General features: G+C 39.1%; 1 protein-coding gene across 1 annotated transcript in view; it reads left to right on the plus strand.

The window, feature by feature from the left end:
- Positions 1-21186, plus strand: part of LOC116260251 (probable LRR receptor-like serine/threonine-protein kinase At1g07650) — a 78007-nt gene that overhangs the window by 37563 nt on the left and 19258 nt on the right. The window contains exon 16 of the mRNA XM_031638435.1: positions 21123-21172. Coding sequence (XP_031494295.1) covers positions 21123-21172 — 50 coding nt within the window. The remainder of the gene's footprint in view (positions 1-21122; positions 21173-21186) is intronic.

Below are 21186 nucleotides of genomic sequence, written 5' to 3' on the forward strand. Positions count from 1 at the left end.
ATCCACGCCTATGGATATCAATACCCGCTTGTATGATGATGATACTGAAGATGTTGATGCGAGACAGTATAGAGGGATTGTTGGGAAGCTCCTATACATCACTGTTACTCGACCTGACATTGCCTATGCTGTTAGCAGAGTGAGTCAATTTATGGATAAGCCCAAGAAAGTTCATTGGGATGCTGCTATGATGATTCTTAGGTATCTAAAGAATTCACCAGGAACGGGACTCTTCTTTCAGAATGGTACCTCACTCACTATATCTGTGTATGTTGATGCCGACTATGCAGGATGCCCCTCGGACAGAAAATCCACTACTGGATTTTGTGTGTTTATTGGATCCAACTTGGTTACATGGAAGAGTAAGAAGCAAACTGTGGTTGCCAGATCAAGTGCAGAATCTGAGTATAGAGCTATGGCTCAGGGTACCGCTGAAGTTATGTGGGTTAGATCCCTGATGTTGGATCTTACTGTCGAAGTGCCTCTTCCTATGCAACTGTTATGTGATAACAAAGCTGCACTGTTTATTGCTAATAATCCGGCTTTTCATGAAAGAACCAAGCATGTTGAAGTAGATTGTCACTATACTAGAGACATGATTCAAAAGGGGTTTGTAAGTACCTCACACATTTCAACTACAGGGCAAACGGCTGATATCTTTACTAAGGCTCTTGCAAGGGGACCATTCCAAAGCTGTTGTTCCAAGTTGAGCCTATTTGACATATACGCTCCAACTTGAGGGGGAGTGTTAAGATGTGTTTATATTCAGTTTTAGGTTTAAGAGGGTACTTTTGTAATAACTTTTCCTTTAGATGGTTCTCTTGTAACTTCTCTCTCTCCTCTAGTCTATATAAAGAGGAGTTAGGGCAGATTTCGAGGTTAATCAAAGATTATTCTTTCTAATCTTATCAACCACTAAGTGCTTTTACTCCTTCAAGTAATTAGATTTTTCCCAACAAAGATGCATAATCTAGAAGTAGATTTCCTATCTTCAATTGTTCAAGTATAGTCAACATCCTTATAGGCCATGGCATCAAGAGAATCACTTTTTTGAAATAGTTATTTCCATGGTGCAGATTTAAGATACTTGTGTACCATCAAGGCTCCTTCCCAATAAACCTTTTTAGGTTTTACCATAAACTGGCTTAGCTTTCCTACAGCTTGATATATATATCAAGGTGTGTCACTGTTACAAGTTTGCCAGTCAGTGAACAATATGATTTGCTTTCTACCTGTTTAGAGTTTCGGTCATATAGATGGACCTGATGATTTAGATGGACCTGATGATTCATAGAAAAGTTTGCAGGTTTAGCACCAAACATCTTGTCTTTTAAGGCAGATTGTTGCGTGAGACCTGTTAGAATGTTAGAATGTATGCATTCTAAATGTCTATATATATATATATATATATATATATATATGGATATTAGGATACTTATGTAATTTTTCCTTTTTTATGTATTTTTACTTTCCCTTTTTTACCCCCTTTCTTTCTCTTTATTCCCTAAAGGGGACTAGTCCCAACGGCTAGAATTCTAGCAATTGGAACTAGTCCCAACGACTAGCCCTCTTCTTCCTTTTGTTCTCTCCTCTATAAATAGTGTATATTCCCCTCTTTTTAGTTCATGGCTTTTTAAGCCATTTCTTGTTTCATTGTTGAATATCAATACATGTTTCTTTATCCTCTTGTTAGAGGTCTCTTGTGTATTGCCTTGTTGAGTTTGTGGGAGTTTCAACAGTGATATTCTTGAAGTATTTGCCTTGTTTGGGCCTGATTTACATGGTATCAGAGCTAGGTTTTGGCTATTCATCTTGTTGTCCTTCAGTTTGAAGTTTCAGCTCTTATTCCTTCTTTGGAGCTGTGAAGCACTCCAAGTGCTCGACGTTATTGCTGGCTGAGATTTGACACAAGAAGGTGCTGTTTTGCCGACCTCTATTGGTGGTGAAGATTGTGGCTGATGTGCTGGTTTGCTGATTTGCTGGCCTCTATTGGTGGTGAAGATTGTGGCTGTTTTCTTCATTTTTTCATCATCTCAAACATACAAGTTTTACACAAGAAGAAGGGTGACTGTTTTCTTTTATTGTCGTGGACTTCTTTTCACGTGGCAACTAGATTCGTCATAACTTGTAAGTGGATCTACCTTGTTGATTGTGCTCATGGATGACAAAGTCTCATCTCTTCCATTTTTCAAACTCTCATCAACAAACTATATACAATGGGCTAGAACTATGAAACATTTTATTCGTAGTAAATGCCTTGGGGACTAGTTGATAGGACAAAACTTGAACCGCAACTAGTCTTTACTAAAGTTGTAAAGTTGTTGATGGAAGAGCTATGGAATTGGACGGAGCCGAAAAAGAAAAAGTAGTGGCTGAATACAACAAGAAATGGGAAGAATGGAGTGTTGGTCATCACCAAATTATTACTTGGATCTTGACTTGTGTCGACAATGCTACTAGCGGGCAAATGTCTAAATTAAATTCTGCCCTAGAAGCTTGGGAATATCTAAAGAAAACTCATATCATGAGAGATGTTGCTTATATGCATCATGTGCAACTCAAAATTCACAATCTCCAACAAGGAGATAGATCCATTAAAGATTATGTGGCTGAAATGGATCAATTGTATGATGAATTGAGTATTTTTGAACCACATTGGACACAAGATCTTGTTCTTAGAGAAAAGCAAATACAACGTGACAAGTTTTATAAGTTTATCATAGGTCTTAGACCCGATTTTGATAGTGTTAAAACCGCTTTACTCCATCATTCTAAAACACCATCTATGATGAGGCTATTGCGGAGCTTCAAATGGAAGACAATCGACTTTGTCTTGATAAAGAGAAGGTCAACAATGTGCTTGCTATATCTAGGCCGGGGGCCCATTTCAGACCTTATAGACCTCCTCACTTCAATCGTACAAATGAAGGAGCAAGAAGAAAAATGATTTGCTATCATTGTCAAGAAGAAGGACATACCAAGCCTAGATGTCCAAAACTTAGAATTTTTGACAAAAGAAGCAATGTTGCGGCTCCAATTCAAGAAGAAAGGAAAGAAGCAAGCTCATTTCAACTTGATCAACTCATAAGTGCTCTTCAACCCAAGCTCATTGAAGCTATTCAACTTTTACTAAAGGGAGGAGGCACACCTTCAACTTTGGGTGCTACCTGGCATCTACTTCTTCGAGTAAGTATTCTTGGATTATTGATTCGGGTGCATCTTTTCATATGGCTCATTGTTGATCCCTTCTCATCGAATGCACTAAAACTGACTCTTATTCTTTTGTGAAAACGGCGGATGGTACCTCCCTTGAAATTGATTCTATTGAAAATCTTGACCTAGCTTTTGAACCCAAAACTTTAAAAGTACCTCAAGTAAGGTACATTCCTAAATTAAACTTAAATAGTTAAATTTATTGTCTGTTTCTCAAATAGCCGACTTTGGTTTTGATATAATCTTCTCACAATACAAATGTTTGATACAGGACTGTGTATCCAAGAAGACGATTGGGGAAGGTTTTAGAACAAATGATCTCTACTACATAGAGTTTTTGGACCTTTCAAGACCATCTTGCAAAATCTCCGAAGAATGTGACATTCAAACTTGGCATCAATGACTTGGACATTCCAATATAGAAAAAATGTCTCTTCCCTTCATGGAGAATTTTTGTAAAAAGAACTTTTATTGTGATGATTGTATTATGGCAAAAATGAAAGCCTTACCTTTTGATAATAGAAATTTTATTGCCCAAAAATCTTTTGATTTGGTGCATTCGGATGTGTGGGGACCCGCTTCTATTATGTCAAAAGGAAGATTATTGTATTGTGATCTTTATTGATGATTATTCTAGGCGTACTTGGGTTTACTTTCTCAAACACAAATCGGAGGTTTTTACAAACTTTAAGAATTTTTACAACATGATCTATACCCAATTTGGCTCAAATATCAAAGTCTTTAGAAGTTATTCGGGAGGAGAATTTATGTCAAATGAATTTCAACAATTTCTAAAAGAAAAAGGCATTGTTCATCAAAGATCTTGTACTAACACTCAACAACAAAACGGAGTGGCCGAGCGTAAACATAGACACATTATTGAAACTACTAGAGCTCTTCTTTTATTTAAAAATGTTCCCAAAAACTTTTGGGCTGATGCTGTTTTGACTTCAACCTATTTAATTAATAGAATGTCTACCAAACTTTTGAAACATATTTCTCCTTTTGAAAAACTTCACCATGTTAAACCTAATTAGAAGACTTAAAATCTTTGGTTGCAAACGTTTTGTGAGTGATAAAGACTGTTGAGAAAAAGTTTTGTTTTGAGGTTTTCTGTATGTTGGACTTTATTGTTAGGTAGTTTTCTGAATTTTTCAATACTTATTGGACTCTTTATGTAAAGGGTTAAACATAACCCTAATCAGTCTTTTTATTATATTAGAAGTGTGGGAGCCGTAACAAGTTAACGAGCTCTCTTCTCTCTCGTTCTCTCTTCTCTACCTTCTCTCAACTATTTCTCTCCTCTCCGTCATCATTCTTGCTGGTTTTACACTGAAGATCAACATGGTATCGGATCGGACAGTCTTGGGGACCCTGATAAAGCTGTTCTAAACCAGCAAGTTCCCTCGTTCTCCTATTCTTCATCAACGTCTGGGTGTTGTCTATGTTTTTTTGACTGAAAAACATAAAAAGGTATTTCTCAGCCTGTCGAGGGTTAGGGTTTTGATCATAAATATGTAAATCTGTAGACGTGATTAGAAACCCTAACCCATGTCGATTGCAGTTGGTGGTAGAACCTCTAGCATGTGTAGACAGTTTTTTTTGTCGCTTGAAGATAAACATATGAGTTAATTTCTGCTGCAAATGTGTGCCTGTCGTGGAATTCCAAAGCTTGACGTGATGTTGCAGAAATAATGTGTTGCAAGTCAGCAAATTTGTTCTTTGGTGTTTAGTTGCTGTCGCAGTGGGATTCTGCCTCTTTTCTTTTGTGTATAGTTGCTATTGCAGTAGAATTCTGTTGTGGTGTTGCAAAAAGAACAAAGGGGACAAAATTAAGAATAAGATTCAACCGTGGAATAGCAGTGGATATTCTTCTTTGGGTTGATTATCTTCACATCGTATTAAGTAAGATTCAATCGCCTGTGGTCTTCTATATTTGTGTATCTTCAAGGATCTAATTAAGATGTTTGGGCCAGAACTTTCATGCTTTCAGTCGTTGGACATAGAAAGAAATATATATTAGAAGAAGATGAACCAACAGAAAAAATTGTCAAGTATGCACAGTGGGAGGAAGAAAACATCATAATTAGCGCTTGGCTTATGAATAGCACTCGGCCTCATATAGCTGCTGGGCTTTGCTATTATAATACAATTAAAGATATGTGGAATTTTCTTCGGCAGACATACTCTCAAGACATGAACATCAAGACATGAACATCAACAAAATTCTACAAGTTCAGCAAGAACTATTACAAATGGAGCAAGGTGACATGAATTTAACCGAATACTTTACGAAATCGAAGTTTACTTATGAAAAGATGAACTCTTTAAAACCTCCCTGCAAGCATTGTCTCAAATCTCGCATGGAGCAAATGATAGTGGTTAAATTTCTAGGTGGACTATCATCAAATTATTCTACAGCCAATGCTCAAATGCTTACAGGGTCAGATTTTGCTGATCTTTTACTGATCTTGAGGAGGCCTTCAACAGGTTAAATAGATTGGCTGTTACTCTTCCTCCATCTACAAATAATTCATAGCCGTCTGCACTTGCCTCATTTGGAGGAGGACGAAATGCACACTAGTCTTCTCGTGGTACTAGGAGGATGGGAAAGACTCCAATGCACTTATTGTGGTCGTCTTGGTCACTTAGAGGACAGGTGCTGGAACAAAGTGGGTAAACCGAACACATCTGCGTCCACAGCTGTGACATCCTCATCCATTCCAGCTCCAAACTCACAGTCCACTAGTATGGTTCCTAAGGTGAATCCAACTGCTGCTTCGGTAGATGCCACTTCTCTCAAGTTAATTCTGGCTGAACTTGACTTAATTATGGAGCATCGATCAAATACTGCACCTTCCACCTCATCGACTTCTCCTGCTATCACAAATTTAGCATTTTCTGCAGGTAGAACTCCTTCTAATGGCTGTTGGATAATTGATTATGGAGCATCTAAACACTTTTGTGGAGATACTAGTATTTCAAACTTGCAGAAATTTTATCCCTCACAATATGTTCGATTAACGGATGGAAGACTATCTCCGGTTGAAGGACTTGGAGATGTCTGCCTATCTCCATCTTTACATGTTCATGAAGTGCTATATACCCCTGAATTCCAAAAGAACTTGTTATCTGTAAGCAAAATTACTAAGGAGATGAATTGTCGAGTTATTTTTGACCCGGGTACTTATGTATTTCAGGACCTAACGTGTTTACAAAATACCGTCTCAGTTCATCCCATTTCATCAGATCGGGGATGTGATATGGTTCCGAAGGATGAACCGGATATGGACAGTTCTAATAAGATCGCATTCTTGAACAAAAACCCGGAAGAAGTTTTCATGAGTGCTCCTCCTGGTTTTGACCTACCTCAAAACGAAGTTTTACGTCTTTAGAAAGTCCTTTATGGGTTAAAACAAGCTCCCAAGGCTTGGTTTGACAAGTTTAGTGGTGTCATGTTTAATCAAGGTTTTCAGTCTTGCTACTCTGATATTGCCATGTTTGTTAAAACCACCTCCGTAAGTGTAATGGTTTTATTATTGTATGTTGATGATGTAGAGATACGAACAAGAAGAAGAGGAAGAGAAGCAATGATCACGATGTAACGTGGAAAACCCTCAACACGAGGGAGAAAAAACCACGAATGAGGAGGAGTTGGTGCCCACTAGCAGCCAGACTCTCTCTCTCTTAAGATTATCATTAACTCTTAAGGATTAGGGTTACATGACTTAAGTAGAGCCCAAAACGGGCTACAAGGCGGGTCGGGTATGGATCCGGACCCGAAACCCACAATCTATCAACACTCCCCCTCAAGTTGGGCGTACATATCAAACATGCCCAACTTGGATACATTCCTCTCAAATGAAGCTGAAGGAAGAGCTTTCGTCAGAACATCAGCAGTTTGGTCTTCAGACTTCATGTAAGGTAAGATCAACTCTTTCGCATCAATCCTTTCCCGAATGAAGTGACGATCAATTTCAACATGTTTTGTTCTGTCGTGAAGTACAGGATTGTTGGCTAAGTTGATTGCAGACTTGTTATCACAATACATCTTCATAGGTCCTTCAATCTCTATTCCAATGTCAGTCAACAATATCTTCAACCATAATAACTCTGACACTCCCATAGCAACTGCCCTATATTCTGCCTCTGCACTGGATCTAGAGCAAACATCCTGTCTCTTGCTCCTCCATACAACAAGGTTTCCTCCCAAGTAGACACAGTACCCTGTAGTGGATCGTCTGGTATCACCATAACCTGCCCAATCCGCATCAGAATAGCCCTCGATTTCCACAGTCTCTTGTTTCACATACAGGAGTCCCTTACCAGGATTTTTCTTCAGGTAGCATAGCACTCTGTCCACAGCCTTCAGATGTGCATCGGTTGGCGCATGCATGAATTGGCTCAAAACATTCACCGCAAAGGTGATATCAGGTCTCGTGAGGGTAAGATAAATTAGCTTCCCAACCAAACGTTGATATCTTCCTTTGTCTTCTTCACAGAGAGGCTTTCCATCTCTGAGACTCAACTTGTGCCCAGTGTCAAAAGGGGTAGGAGTAGGTCTACATCCCAATTTACCAGTTTCTTCCAGCAGGTCTAATGTATATTTCCTTTGGTTTAGTACAAGACCAGTACTAGACCTAGCAACCTCCATACCAAGAAAATACCTTAGTTTTCCAAGATCTTTGAGGTCGAATTCTGTAGCCAGTAACCCTTTTAGCTTGATAATCTCTTCCTCATCATCTCCAGTAACAATCATGTCATCTACGTAGACGAGCAGGAGAGTAACCTTGCTCTCCTTCTTCTTCACAAACAGAGTCTGATCTCCATTTCCTTGTTTGTATCCATGACATATCATCACTCTTCTCAGTCGTTCAAACCACGCTCTGGGCGATTGCTTAAGGCCATACAATGCCTTTTTCAGCTTACAACACATTTCTGGTTCTTCATATCCTGGAGGCATATGCATATATACTTCTTCTTCGAGGTCACCATTGAGGAATGCATTCTTAACATCCAGTTGATACATCTTCCACTCCTTCATCACAGCTAGGGATATAACCACCCTCACAGTCTTCATTTTCGCAACAGGAGCAAAGGTTTCCAAGTAATCAATTCCATATTTCTGGCTAAACCCCTTGGCCACAAGTCGAGCTTTATATCTTTCAACACTCCCATCTGGTTTGTACTTGATGGTATACACCCATTTGGATCCAACTAGGTGAGCGGCTTCAGGAATCTTCACCACTTCCCATGTCAAGTTTCTTCTTAGGGCATCTATTTCTTCTTTCATTGCATCGGCCCACTTGGAGTCACTTTGAGCTTCAGCGACAGTCCTGGGAATCACAGCCAAAGAAAGAGTAGAAACAAAACACTTGTAATCTTTCCCAAGTCTGGAATAAGAAACAAAATTACCAATAGGGTGTTGAGTACATGACCTGACACCCTTTCTCAGGGCAATGGGAAGATCGTCATTCTTCTTTTCAACCTCATCATGGGTCTCCACGGTCTCCTCGGTAGGACTTGGTTCATCCAGGGAAGGAGTGGCATTGGGATTGGAAGTAGATCTAGCATCACAAGTCATCACCTCTGTCCGAGTACCTCGTCTAGAGTAGAACTGTCCAAACAACTGAGGGCCTTCCTTCTCAATGCTATTGTCACCCCTTTCCTCATTCTCAGGCACATCAACAGTATTAAGTGATTCTGTTTTCTTGTAGTCCAAAAAATCTATAAACTGAAGTTCCTGTCTCTGAGAATACTCTTCCCTGCCCACAGACTGCTCCCCCTGAAGAGGATTCACACCAAAGTAAGAGGCATGTTCCAAGAAGGTAACATCCCTCGTAACATAAGCTCGACCAGTAATAGGATCAATACATTTGTATCCTTTTTGCGTAGGGGAGTATCCAACAAAGACACCTTTGATAGACCTAGGATCAAGTTTCTTGACATTTGGACTGTGATCATGGATAAAACATACACAACCAAAAACACGAGGAGGAAGAGGAAATGGTGGACGACTGCCAGGAAGCAACGAGTGGGGAGTCCTACCATTCAAAACACGACTGGGCATGCGGTTAATAAGATAGGCACTAGTAAGAACTGCATCACCCCAATAGTGTTTAGGAAGATTTCTCTGAAACAAAAGAGCCCTGGTGACATTAAGAAGTTGACGATTTTTCCTTTCAGCTACCCCATTTTGAGGGGGGGTGTAACTACAGGATGTCTCGTGAACAATCCCCCGTTGTCTAAGAAACTCCTCAACAGGCCGACACATGTACTCACGGGCATTATCGGACCTGAAAGTTTTAACATTCGCACCATACTGGGTATGCACAAGAAGAATAAATGTCTCGATGATTCGAGGAACCTCGCTGCGGTCTTTTAACAAGTATATAAATGTAGCACGAGAGAAATCATCAATGAAAGTGATAAAATACTGGAAACCTTGACGGGTATGAATGCCCGAAGGTCCCCATACATCAGAGTGAATCAGAGAAAAAGCTTCATTAGCACAACTAGAAGAAAGAGGGTACGAAGCCCTCACATGTTTGGCAAACTGACAAACATCACAAGAAATAGAAGACATATCAAAGGAGGAACACAAGTCTGGAAACAAATGTTTCAAAATCCCAAAAGGTAAATGCCCAAAACGTTCATGCTAGTACATAAAAGACTGAAGACAATCTTCTCTTCTCTTATCTGTCTTGCGGATCGCTGTCAACAGAGCAGTAGCCACACGTATGGGAAGACGATATAATCCATCAGAAGCTAAACCAATCCCAATCCTCTTCCCTGTCACCAAGTCCTGCAAAACACAACGATCGGCAGAGAATATAAGTTCACAATTCAATTCTTTAGTAAGTCTACTGACTGATAAGAGATTTAAAGGAAACTGGGGAACATGTAAAGCGCCCTGCACATGAAATTTGTCCAACAAGGACAGAGTGCCTTCGCCTGCCACACAGGTAGAGGAACCATCTGCAAGAGAAACACGTTCCCTTCCCGAGGACAACTTATACTCATGAAACAATTTTGGATTACCTGTCATGTGATGAGTAGCACCACTATCGACAATCCATTCCCCCACAGAAGAGTTACCTTGATTGCCAATAGCTGCAAGAGCATGATTAGCTGTAGTTCCCTCTGAGGTCTCAGTCTTGTTGACATCGAGCCTGCCCAAATAAGCCCTTAGTTCACGAAGCTGGTCAGCAGAAATGGAGACTTTTTCTCCACTAGAGGCTTGCACCTCAGACACGGGCGTTCTCCCAGTCAAAGATCTCCCTCTGTTCCCCTTCTTTTCTGGATGAAGATCCCAGCAATAATCCACAGTGTGACCTGTCTTCTTGCAGTGAGTGCACCGGCGAAGAGACCTAGATGGGCCGCCAGGACCACGACTCACGAGAGCAGATCTCTCGTTATAGGGCACAAGTTCCCTCTTCCCTTCTTTTGTAACAAGCCTTCGCTGTTCTTCCGCTTCAACACAGGAGTACACATCTTCAATACTGGACACCTCCCCTGAATTCAAAATCTGACTTCGAACACCTTCAAACTCATCATTTAAACCTGCTAAAAATAGGAACACCCTGTTTTCCCATTCATGAGCAACATAGAGCGCCTGATCATGGGGACAATGCCAAGGAATATCAGAATGATAGTCAAGCTCTTCCCACTTGGCTTTCAAAGCCCCATAGTACTCTGCAACAGACGAGGTCCCTTGTCGAATGCCATAGACTGTCTTCATTACTTGGTAAGTACGAATTGCGGTCTTCTTTTGGCCATACATTTGCTCGAGGACCACCCACATGTCTCTAGCAGTCTTCTTCCGAAGGATAAGGGGCTGAATATCGGCGGAAACGGAATTGACAATCCAAGTTTTCACTTGATTATCCTCAAGAAACCAAGTATGCCACACATCACTTGTTCTTGCTGGTTCGGGGTTGCTCCCATCAATATAGGCCATGCGACCACGGCCAGCAATCCCCATGGTCATAGCAGGCGACCACGAGAAATAATTATCCTTGGTGAGGCGAAGAGTGATGACCTGCATGGGAACATTCTCCGTTCTAAAAGCCCCTATTTCAGTGGGATTGGTGTTGACGGTTGACGAGGAAGAGGCTGCCATAATCACAGACCAGTAGGCAGCAAGGGCAGCAAGAAGCAATCACACGATACAACACCAAAAAACGGACAGAGAGCAGGAAACAGAACCAGGCAAAGCGGCGCGGCGCTGGGCGGGAACAGACCAGGCAGTCGGCGCGGCGCTGGGCGGAAACAGACCAGGCAGAGCGGCACGGCGCCGGAAAAGGACACGGCGTTGGGCGGAAAAAGACCGCTGCTGGACAGGTCGTCGTTTGGGCAGGCCGACGCTGGGCGGAAGCAGCAGAACGGGAACGCCGCTGGGCAGGCCGACGCTGGGCGGAAGCGGCTGCGCTAATCAGGGCGTCGCTGGGCCGGTTGTCGCTAGGCGGAGACGGCGGAATCCTGATCGGCGTTGATCAGGGCGGCGCTGGGCGGAGACGGCGGCGGGACGACAGACGACGCTCGGGCACGAGCGTCGGGCACGGGCGAGACGATGAACAGTGTCGGGCGATTCTCCTCTAACACGGGCAAAAGACAACCAAAAACGCCGGAACTTCACGGCTCTGATACCATGTAGAGATACGAACAAGAAGAAGAGGAAGAGAAGCAATGATCACGATGTAACGTGGAAAACCCTCAACACGAGGGAGAAAAAACCACGAATGAGGAGGAGTTGGTGCCCACTAGCAGCCAGACTCTCTCTCTCTTAAGATTATCATTAACTCTTAAGGATTAGGGTTACATGACTTAAGTAGAGCCCAAAACGGGCTACAAGGCGGGTCGGGTATGGATCCGGACCCGAAACCCACAATCTATCAACAGATGATATGGTTATTACTGGGAGTGATGATGAAGGGATTATAGAGGTAAAACATTTTCTTAAGAAATGTTTTTAAATAACTGATTTGGGAAGACTAACATATTTTCTTGGAATTGAAGTTGCTTATAGCAAACAAGGTTATCTTCTTTTGAAAAAGAAGTTTACTAGTGAATTAGTTGACAGAACAGGTATCTTAGATGACAAAGTTGTGGATGTAAATCAGGTCCAACCAATGATAATGCTTCTATAATGTCACACTTGAAGCTTCCTCCAACCCAACAAAGTAATACTCAAGAGACCACACTAAAGAGGAACAAAGAACAAATATTGATTCTAATAAACACATCAAGAAGTGGCTAAAAAGTCATACCTATTACACTAGAGGATATACACTATTTATAAGGAAGAAAACAAAAGAGAAGAGAGAGCTAGCCATTGAAGACTAGTTCCAAAGGCTAGAATTCTAGCCGTTGGGACTAGTCTCCCTTTGGGTCCCCTTTGGATAAAATCAGAACGGGGCAGGGGTAAAACAGGAAAAATACATAAAAGAAAAAGACAAAAAGAAAGTGAAAAGTTACATAAATATCCTAAGTACCCAAACCAATAAAATACATACATATATATATATATATATATATATATATATATATATATATATATATATATATATATATATATATATATATAAAAGACACATATTAGATGACTAATATGTAATGTATATATATATATGTATGTATAGAAGGGATACATACATTCTAACACCCCCCCTCAAACTTACGGTGTGATAACCGAAAATTTGCCAAGGAGAAAATGAAATCTGGCGACCGCAAGAGCCTTTTTGAAGAAGTCGCCTACTTGATATTCAGAAGAAACATAAGAGAGATCAATATTCTTCTGAAGGAATTCTTCACGAACATAATGACAGTCCATCTCTATATGTTTCGCTCGTTCGTGAAAAGTGTGATTGCTAGCAATATAAATTGCACTTTTGTTGCCATAGCAAAGCTTGACAGGATCCTTGATATGAATTCCCATATCTTTCAACAAGCTCTTGAGCCACACTATCTTCATTGTTGTAGTTGCTATTGCACGATACTCAGCTTTTGTTGATGATAGTGACACATTGTTTTGTTTCTTGCATCGCCAGGAAATTGGAGAATCACCTAAAACACACAAAAACCAGTGGTGGAGTGCCTATCATTGGGATCTCCACCCCAATCAGCATCTGTATAAGCAACTAATTCTAATATAGAAGAGGAAGACAGAAATGGTCCTTTGTTGATAGTGTTTTTCACATAACGGACGATCCGCATTGCCGCTCCCATGTGTACTGAGGTGGGTCTTTGTTGAAATTGGCTTATGACATGCACGGCATGAGCAATGTCAGGTCTGGTGATGGAGAGATAAGAGAGAGCATCAACTATTTGCCGAAAAGGAGTGAGATTCTCTAATATCTCTCCATCATCAATTTTCATTTTTACTCCCAGTGCTTCTGGAGTATCCACAACTTTGTCATTTGAGATACCTGTTCTGTCAACTAATTCACTAGCAAACTTCATTTGAGAAAGAAGATAACCCTGTTTGCTATAAGCAACTTCAATTCCAAGAAAATATGTTAGTTTTTCCAAATCAGTCATTTGAAAACATTTCTTAGGAAAATGTTTTACCTCAATAATCCCTTCATCATCACTCCCAATAATAACCATATCATCAACATACAATAATAAAATAATTACACCTACGGAGGTGGTTTTTACAAACAGACAGTATCAGAGTAGCAAGATTAAAAACCTTGATTAAACATGACATTACTAAACTTGTCGAACCAGACTTTGGGAGCTTGTTTTAAACCATAAAGGGCTTTCTTAAGACGTAAAACTTTGTTTTGAGGTAGATCTAAACCAGGAGGAGCACTCATGAAAACTTATTCCTATTGGTGACTATTTAAAAAGACATTTTTAACATCCATTTGAAAAATAGTCCAATGTTTAACAAAAGCAATGGTAATAAGAGTTATAACAGAAGTCATGCGAGCAACAGGAGCAAATGTTTCTTCATAATCAATCCCATATTCTTGAACATATCCCTTGGCAACAAGTCTGGCCTTATATCTTTCTAAAGTTCCATCACTTCTAGTTTTGACTTTATAGATCCATCTACAACCAATAGTCTTCTTTCCTGTTGGTAGAGGCACAATATCCCAAGTCTCATTGCTTTCAAGAGCTTTAAGCTCAAGATTCATGGCTTCAATCAAATTGGGATTTTCCTTAGCTTCAAGGTAAGAAGAAGGCTCATAAAAAGAATGGTGTGCCATAAGACAAGTTCGAAATTTTGGAGAAAAAGACTCATAAGAGATAAATCTTTGAGGAGGCCTAATGTGCCTTTGGGATCTCCTAGCAAGAGATTGATTAGTTTCTTGACTTTGGAGATCTCTTCTTCTATAAACTAAAATCTCTTTTGAAGGGTTGATATGAGTAGGATTATCATTGTTGACTTCTTCAACTTTATCGGATTCATCATCATCAATATCACCATCATCATCAATATCGTTAGTCCAAAGAAAAGTATAATCTTCTAGTTTCTTGGGTTCATCTTTAAAACCATCTTCATTTTCTAAAAAAATCACATTTCTAGAAACATACATTTTATCTCTTTCAATATCATAACATCTATAACCCTTTTGAGTTTCAGAATACCCAATAAAAACACAAGAAATAGCTTTGGAAGAAAGCTTATCGTTTCAAAACATTTGCAACCAAAGACTTTAAGTCTATTGTAATTAGGTTTAACGTGGTGAAGTTTTTCAAAAGGAGAAATATGTTTCAAAAGTTTGGAAGACATTCTATAAATTAAATAGGTTAAAGTTAAAACAACCTCAACCCAAAAGTTTTTGGGAACATTTTTGGATAAAAGAAGAGCTCTAGTAGTTTCAATAATGTGCCTATGCTTACGCTCGGCCACTCCGTTTTGTTGTGGAGTGTTAGGACAAGATCTTTGATGAACAATACCTTTTCCTTTTAGAAATTGTTGAAACTCATTTGACATAAATTCTCCTTCCGAATCACTTCTAAAGGCTTTGATATTTGAGCCAAATTGGGTATAGATCATGTTGTAAAAATTCTTAAAGTTTGTAAAAACCTCCGATTTGTGTTTGAGAAAGTAAACCCAAGTATGCCTAGAATAATCATCAATAAAGATCACATAGTACAATAACCTCCTTTTGACATAATAGGAGCGGGTCCCCACACATCCGAATGCACCAAATCAAAAGATTTTTTGGACAATGAAATTTCTATTATCAAAAGGTAAGGATTTAATTTTTGCCTTAATACAATCATTACAATAAAAGTTCTTTTGACAAAAATTCTCCATAAAGGGAAGATGAGATATTTTTTATAGATTAGAGTGTCCAAGTCTTTGATGCCAAGTTTGAATGTTACATCCTTTGGAGATATTGCAAGATGGTCTTGAAAGATCCAAAAATTCCATGTAGTATAGATCATAAGTTCTAAAACCTTCCCCAATTGTCTTCCTGGATACACGGTCCTGCATCAAACATTTATATTGTGAGAATATTATATCAAAACCAAGGTCGGCTATTTGAGAAACAGATAATAAATTTAAGTTTAATTTAGGAATATATTTTACTTGAGGTACTTTTAGAGTTTTGGATCGAAAGGTTTGGTCAAGATTTCCAATAAAATCAATTTCAAGAGAGGTACCATCCGCCGTTTTCACAAAAGAATAAGAATCATTTTTCGTGCATTCGGTGAGAAGGGATCCACAATGAGTCATATGAAAAGAAGCACCCGAATCAATAATCCAAGAGTACTTACTTGAAGAAGTAGATGCCACGGTGGCGCTCAATGTTGAAGGTGTGTCTCCTCCCTTTAGTAAAGGCTGAATAACTTCAATGATCTTGGGTTGCAGAGCACTCATGAGTTGATCTAGTTGAAATGAACTTGCATCTTTCCTTTCTTCTTGAATTGGAGGCGCAACATTGCTTCTTTTGTCAAAAATTCTAAGTTTTGGACATCTAGGCTTGGTATGTCCTTCTTCTTGACAATGATAGCAAATAATTTTTCTTCTTGCTCCTTCATTTGTACGATGAAAGTGAGGAGGTCTATAAGGTCTCAAATGGACCCCCGGCCTAGATGTGGCAAGAACATTGTTGACTTTTTCTTTATCAAGACAAAGTCGATTTTCTTCCATTTGAAGCTCCGCAATAGCCTCATTCATAGATAGTGTTTTAGAACGATGGAGTAAAGCGGTTTTAACACCATCAAATTCGGGTCTAAGACCTATGATAAACTTATAGAATTTGTCACATTGTATTTGCTTTTCTCTAAGAAGAAGATCTTGCGTCCAATGTGGTTCAAAGATGCTTAATTCATCATACAGTTGATCCACTTCAGCCACATACTCTTTAATGGATCTATCTCCTTGTTGGAGATTGTGAATTTTGAGTTGAACATTATGCATATAAGCAACATCTCTCATGGCATGAGTTTTCTTTAGATACTCCCAAGCCTCTAGGGCAGAATTTAATTTAGAGATTTGCCCACTAGTAGCATTGTCAACACAAGTCAAGATCCAAGTAATAATTTTATGATGACCAACACTCCATTCTTTCCATTTCTTATTGTATTCAGCTACTATTTCTCTTTTTCCGTTATGTCCTATTCCATAGCTCTTCCATCAACAATTTTAGTAAGGACTAGTTGTGGTTCAAATTTTGTCCCATCAACTAGTTCCCAAAGGCTTTTACTACGTATAAAGTGTTCCATAGTTCTAGCCCATTCTATATAATTTGTTGATGAGAGTTTAGGAAATGGTAGAGAAGAGACTTTGTCATCCATGAGCACAATCAACAAGGTAGATCCACTTACAAGTAATGAAGAAGCTAGCTGTCACGTGAGAAGAAGTCCACAGCAAGGAGAAGAAACCAGTCACCTTTCTTCTTGTGTAAAACTTGTATGTTTGAGATGACAAACAAATGATGAAAACAGCCACAATCTTCACCACCAATAGAGGCTAGCAAAACAGCACCTCAACCACAATCTTCACCACCAATAGAGGCCAGAAAAACAGCACCTTCTTGTGTCAAAAGTCAGCCAGTAATAACGTCGAACACTTGGAGTGCTTTACGGCTCCAAAGAAGGAGTAAGAGCTAAAACTTCAAACTGAAGGACAACACGATGAACAGCCAAAACGTGGCTCTGATACCATGTAAATCAGGTCCAACCAATGATAATGTTTCAATAATGTCACACTTGAAGCTTCCTCCAACCCAATAAAGTAATACTCAAGGGGCCACACTCAAGAGGAACAAAGAACAAATATTGATTCCAATAAACACAACAAGAAGTGGCTAAAAAGCCATACCGATTACACTACAGGATATACACTATTTATAAGGAAGAAAACAAAAGAGAAGAGAGAGCTAGCCGTTGGAGACTAGTTCCAATGGCTAGAATTCTAGCCGTTGGGACTAGTCTTCCCTTGGGTCCCCTTTGGATAAAATCAGAAAGGGTAGGGGTAAAACAGGAAAAATACAGAAAAGAAAAAGACAAAAAGAAAGTGAAAAGTTACATAAATATCCTAAGTACCCAAACCTATAAAATACATACATACATATATATATAAAAGACACATATTAGATGACTAATATATGTAATGTATATACATATATGTATGTATAGAAGGGATGCATACATTCTAACAGTGGATACTCCTGAGGCACTAGGAGTAAAAATGAAAATTGGTGATGGAGAGATATTAGAGAATCCCACTCCTTTTCGGCAAATAGTTGGTGCTCTCTCTTATCTCTCCATCACCAGACCTGACATTGCTCATGCCGTGCATGTGATAAGCCAATTTCAGCAAAGACCTACCTCAGTGCACATGGGAGCGGCAATGCAGATTGTCCGTTATGTGAAAAACACTATCAACAAAGGACTATTTATGTCTTTCTCTTCTATATTAGAATTAGTTACTTATACAGATGCTGATTGGGGTGGAGATCCTAATAATAGGCACTTCACAATTGGTTTTTGTGTGTTTTTAGGTGATTCCTTAATTTCCTGACGATGCAGGAAACAAAATAAGGTGTCACTATCATCAACAGAAGCTGAGTATCGTGCAATGGCAACTACAACAATGGAGATAGTGTGGCTCAAGAGCTTGCTGAAAGATATGAGAATTCATATCAAGGATCTTGTCAAGCTTTGCTGTGACAACAAAAGTGCAATTTATATTGCTAGCAATCACACATTTCATGAAAGAACGAAGCATATAGAGATGGACTGTCATTATGTTCGTGAAGAATTCCTTCAGAAGAATATTGATCTCTCCTATGCTTCTGAATATCAACTTGGCGACTTCACAAAGGCTCTTGTGGCTGCCAGATTTAAATTTCTTCTTGGCAAACTTTCGGTTATCACACCGTAAGTTTGAGGGGGGGTGTTAGAATGTATGCATTCTAAATGTGTGTGTATATATATATATATATATATTTATTTATATATACATATTATATATATTAGTTATCTAATATGTGTCTTATATGTATATATATATATATATATATATATATATATTTGGATATTAGGATACTTATGTAATTTTTCCTTTTTTTATGTATTTTTACTTTTCCCTTTTTATCCCCTTTCTTTCTCTTTATTCCCTAAAGGGGACTAGTCCCAACGGCTAGCCCTCTTCTTCCTTTTGTTCTCTCCTCTATAAATAGTATATATTCCCTCTTTTCATGGCTTTTTAAGCCACTTCTTGTTTGATTGTTGAATATTGATATACATGTTTCTTTATCCTCTTGTTAGAGGTCTCTTGTGTATTGCCTTGTTGAGTTGGTGGAAGATTCAACAGTGATATTCTTGAAGTATTTGCCTTGTTTGGGCCTGATTTACAAGACCACGGGAGAGGAGACGAGGTTGAGAAGGAGAGAGAAAAACTATTTTGCTATTAACCCAAATTTCTGATTAAAAGAGATTAGGGAGGGGGGCCAAAACAAAAATTACGTATGAGTCCTCAAGAAATATAAAAGATAACAAATAAGACATGTAGCTTACTAAAAATTCCATAAAACTATCTAACCCATTAACCAATATTCTAACACTCCCCCTCAAGCTAGAGCATAGATGTCAATTATGCTCAACTTGTCACAACCTCTCGTAAACTCACCAATAGGTAGTGCCTTAGTGAGTAAGTTGCTGCCTGGTTCTTTGATAAAACATGTATTGTAGATATAACTCTTTCCTGCACCAAATCCCTAATGAAGTGACAATCAACGATATGCTTTGTCCTCTCGTGATATACAAAATTGTTAGCTATGTATGTGGCAGCCTTGTTATCACATACATACTCATTGGAAGTGTGACAGAATTCTCAAATTTTTATGCATAGACCAAACATAAGTCATTTCTGTTGCAGTTTGGGCCGTAGCCCTATATTCGGATTCAACTCTAGACCTAGTCACCACATTCTACTTTTTGCTTCTCCAGGATATAAGATTGCCTCTCACCAAGACGCCGAATCCTGTAGTAGACTTTATCTTCTACTGATCCAGCATAGTCAGCATCAGTGAAGGCTTCAACTTCAGATGTTGAACCCTTTTTAAACTATAACCCTTTTCCTGGAAACGACTTTAAATACCTAAGAACCATCACGGCTGCTTCACAATGTACCTTCCTCAGTTTCTCCATAAATTGGCTGAGATATTCCACTACAAAACTTATGTATGAACGAGTGATAGTTATTTGCAGAAGTTTCCCAATGAGGGATCTATATGGTCGTGAGTCGACAACTTCAAATTGATCTTCATACAGCTGTAGATGAAGATTCATGGGCAGATTAGCAGCTTTTGCTCCAAGCATCCCGGTCTCCTGTAATAAGTCCAGTACATACTTCTTTTGACATAGAATTTATCACACCCAAACACTTTTACCCCGAAATAATTTTTTTCCTTAAAAGCATAAAACGTCGAGGTGCAATGACACATCAATTAAAAAGGAGCAATCAGTTCCATGAGAATATGTTTTGTAAAATTGAAATAGTAGAACCTAAAACAGTCCTCCATGGAAATAACAGAACTTCAGCTCTTGAACTGACACACTGAATGATAAGTGCAACAGTTACTAAGGTTCATCACCAAAACAAAAATGAAAAATTTCATGAACAAATACCAATCGGGAGTCCACGAACAGCACCACCAAGCAATCACTCCCTAACAGATACACAACAAAACTCTAACCCTAAAATAGGCACCAGGACTTCTAAATAAATACTCAGGCAATAGATAAAAAGGACCTGTTTACCACAATAATTTCAGATCTATCCACGTAGTCTATTATTCAGAATACCCCAGGATGATTTCTTCCTGCTCAAGAAACTCTTGCTGACTTCAACACAGAAGCTGATTGCTGCAACAACTACTTGGATGAAGTCTCTACTCCATAGCTAGAGGTGCTTCATCCATCTACACAACTTCCACGATGAGAGTTTGATCATGATGGCATATAACTTTAACTGTGATCAGTTCTCTGATTACGTGACCAGAAAAAGAAAAGATGTTGAGTGCAAAAGTATAGTAGTGAGAGATGGAGGGAAGGAAGAGGAAGAGGAAGTGAAGAACAGAGGGAAAGAAAAAAAAAGAAGATCGAGTAGGAGAAGAAGATCAAAGCAACAGACATCAGAAACTCCCAGGGCACGGTATCTCTGATACCATGCTGCAAGATATTGGAGAGAAATTGGAGAGAAAAAAAAAATCATTCATTGATTAACCCTAGCCTCCTTTAAATAGAGATCAGGAGGCGGCAAAGAAAAATTACATAGAAGTCCAAAAAATGAAAGAATTAATAAAGAGCTCATCCCTACTTTAAAATATCTGCGAATCACTACCTACAGTCCTTTATTTTCTCTCAACAGTTACTATAAGCATGATGGATGAATTAACAATACCTCTGTTCTTTTCCTTACATTTTTCCACTTATAGGGTGCCTTCATGCTTAAGGAAGGATTTTCCTTGCGATAGTACACCAAAATGTAAGTGAATTACT

The sequence above is a fragment of the Nymphaea colorata genome, chromosome 9, assembly GCF_008831285.2.
Source record: "Nymphaea colorata isolate Beijing-Zhang1983 chromosome 9, ASM883128v2, whole genome shotgun sequence".
NCBI classification, from domain to species: Eukaryota; Viridiplantae; Streptophyta; class Magnoliopsida; order Nymphaeales; family Nymphaeaceae; genus Nymphaea; species Nymphaea colorata.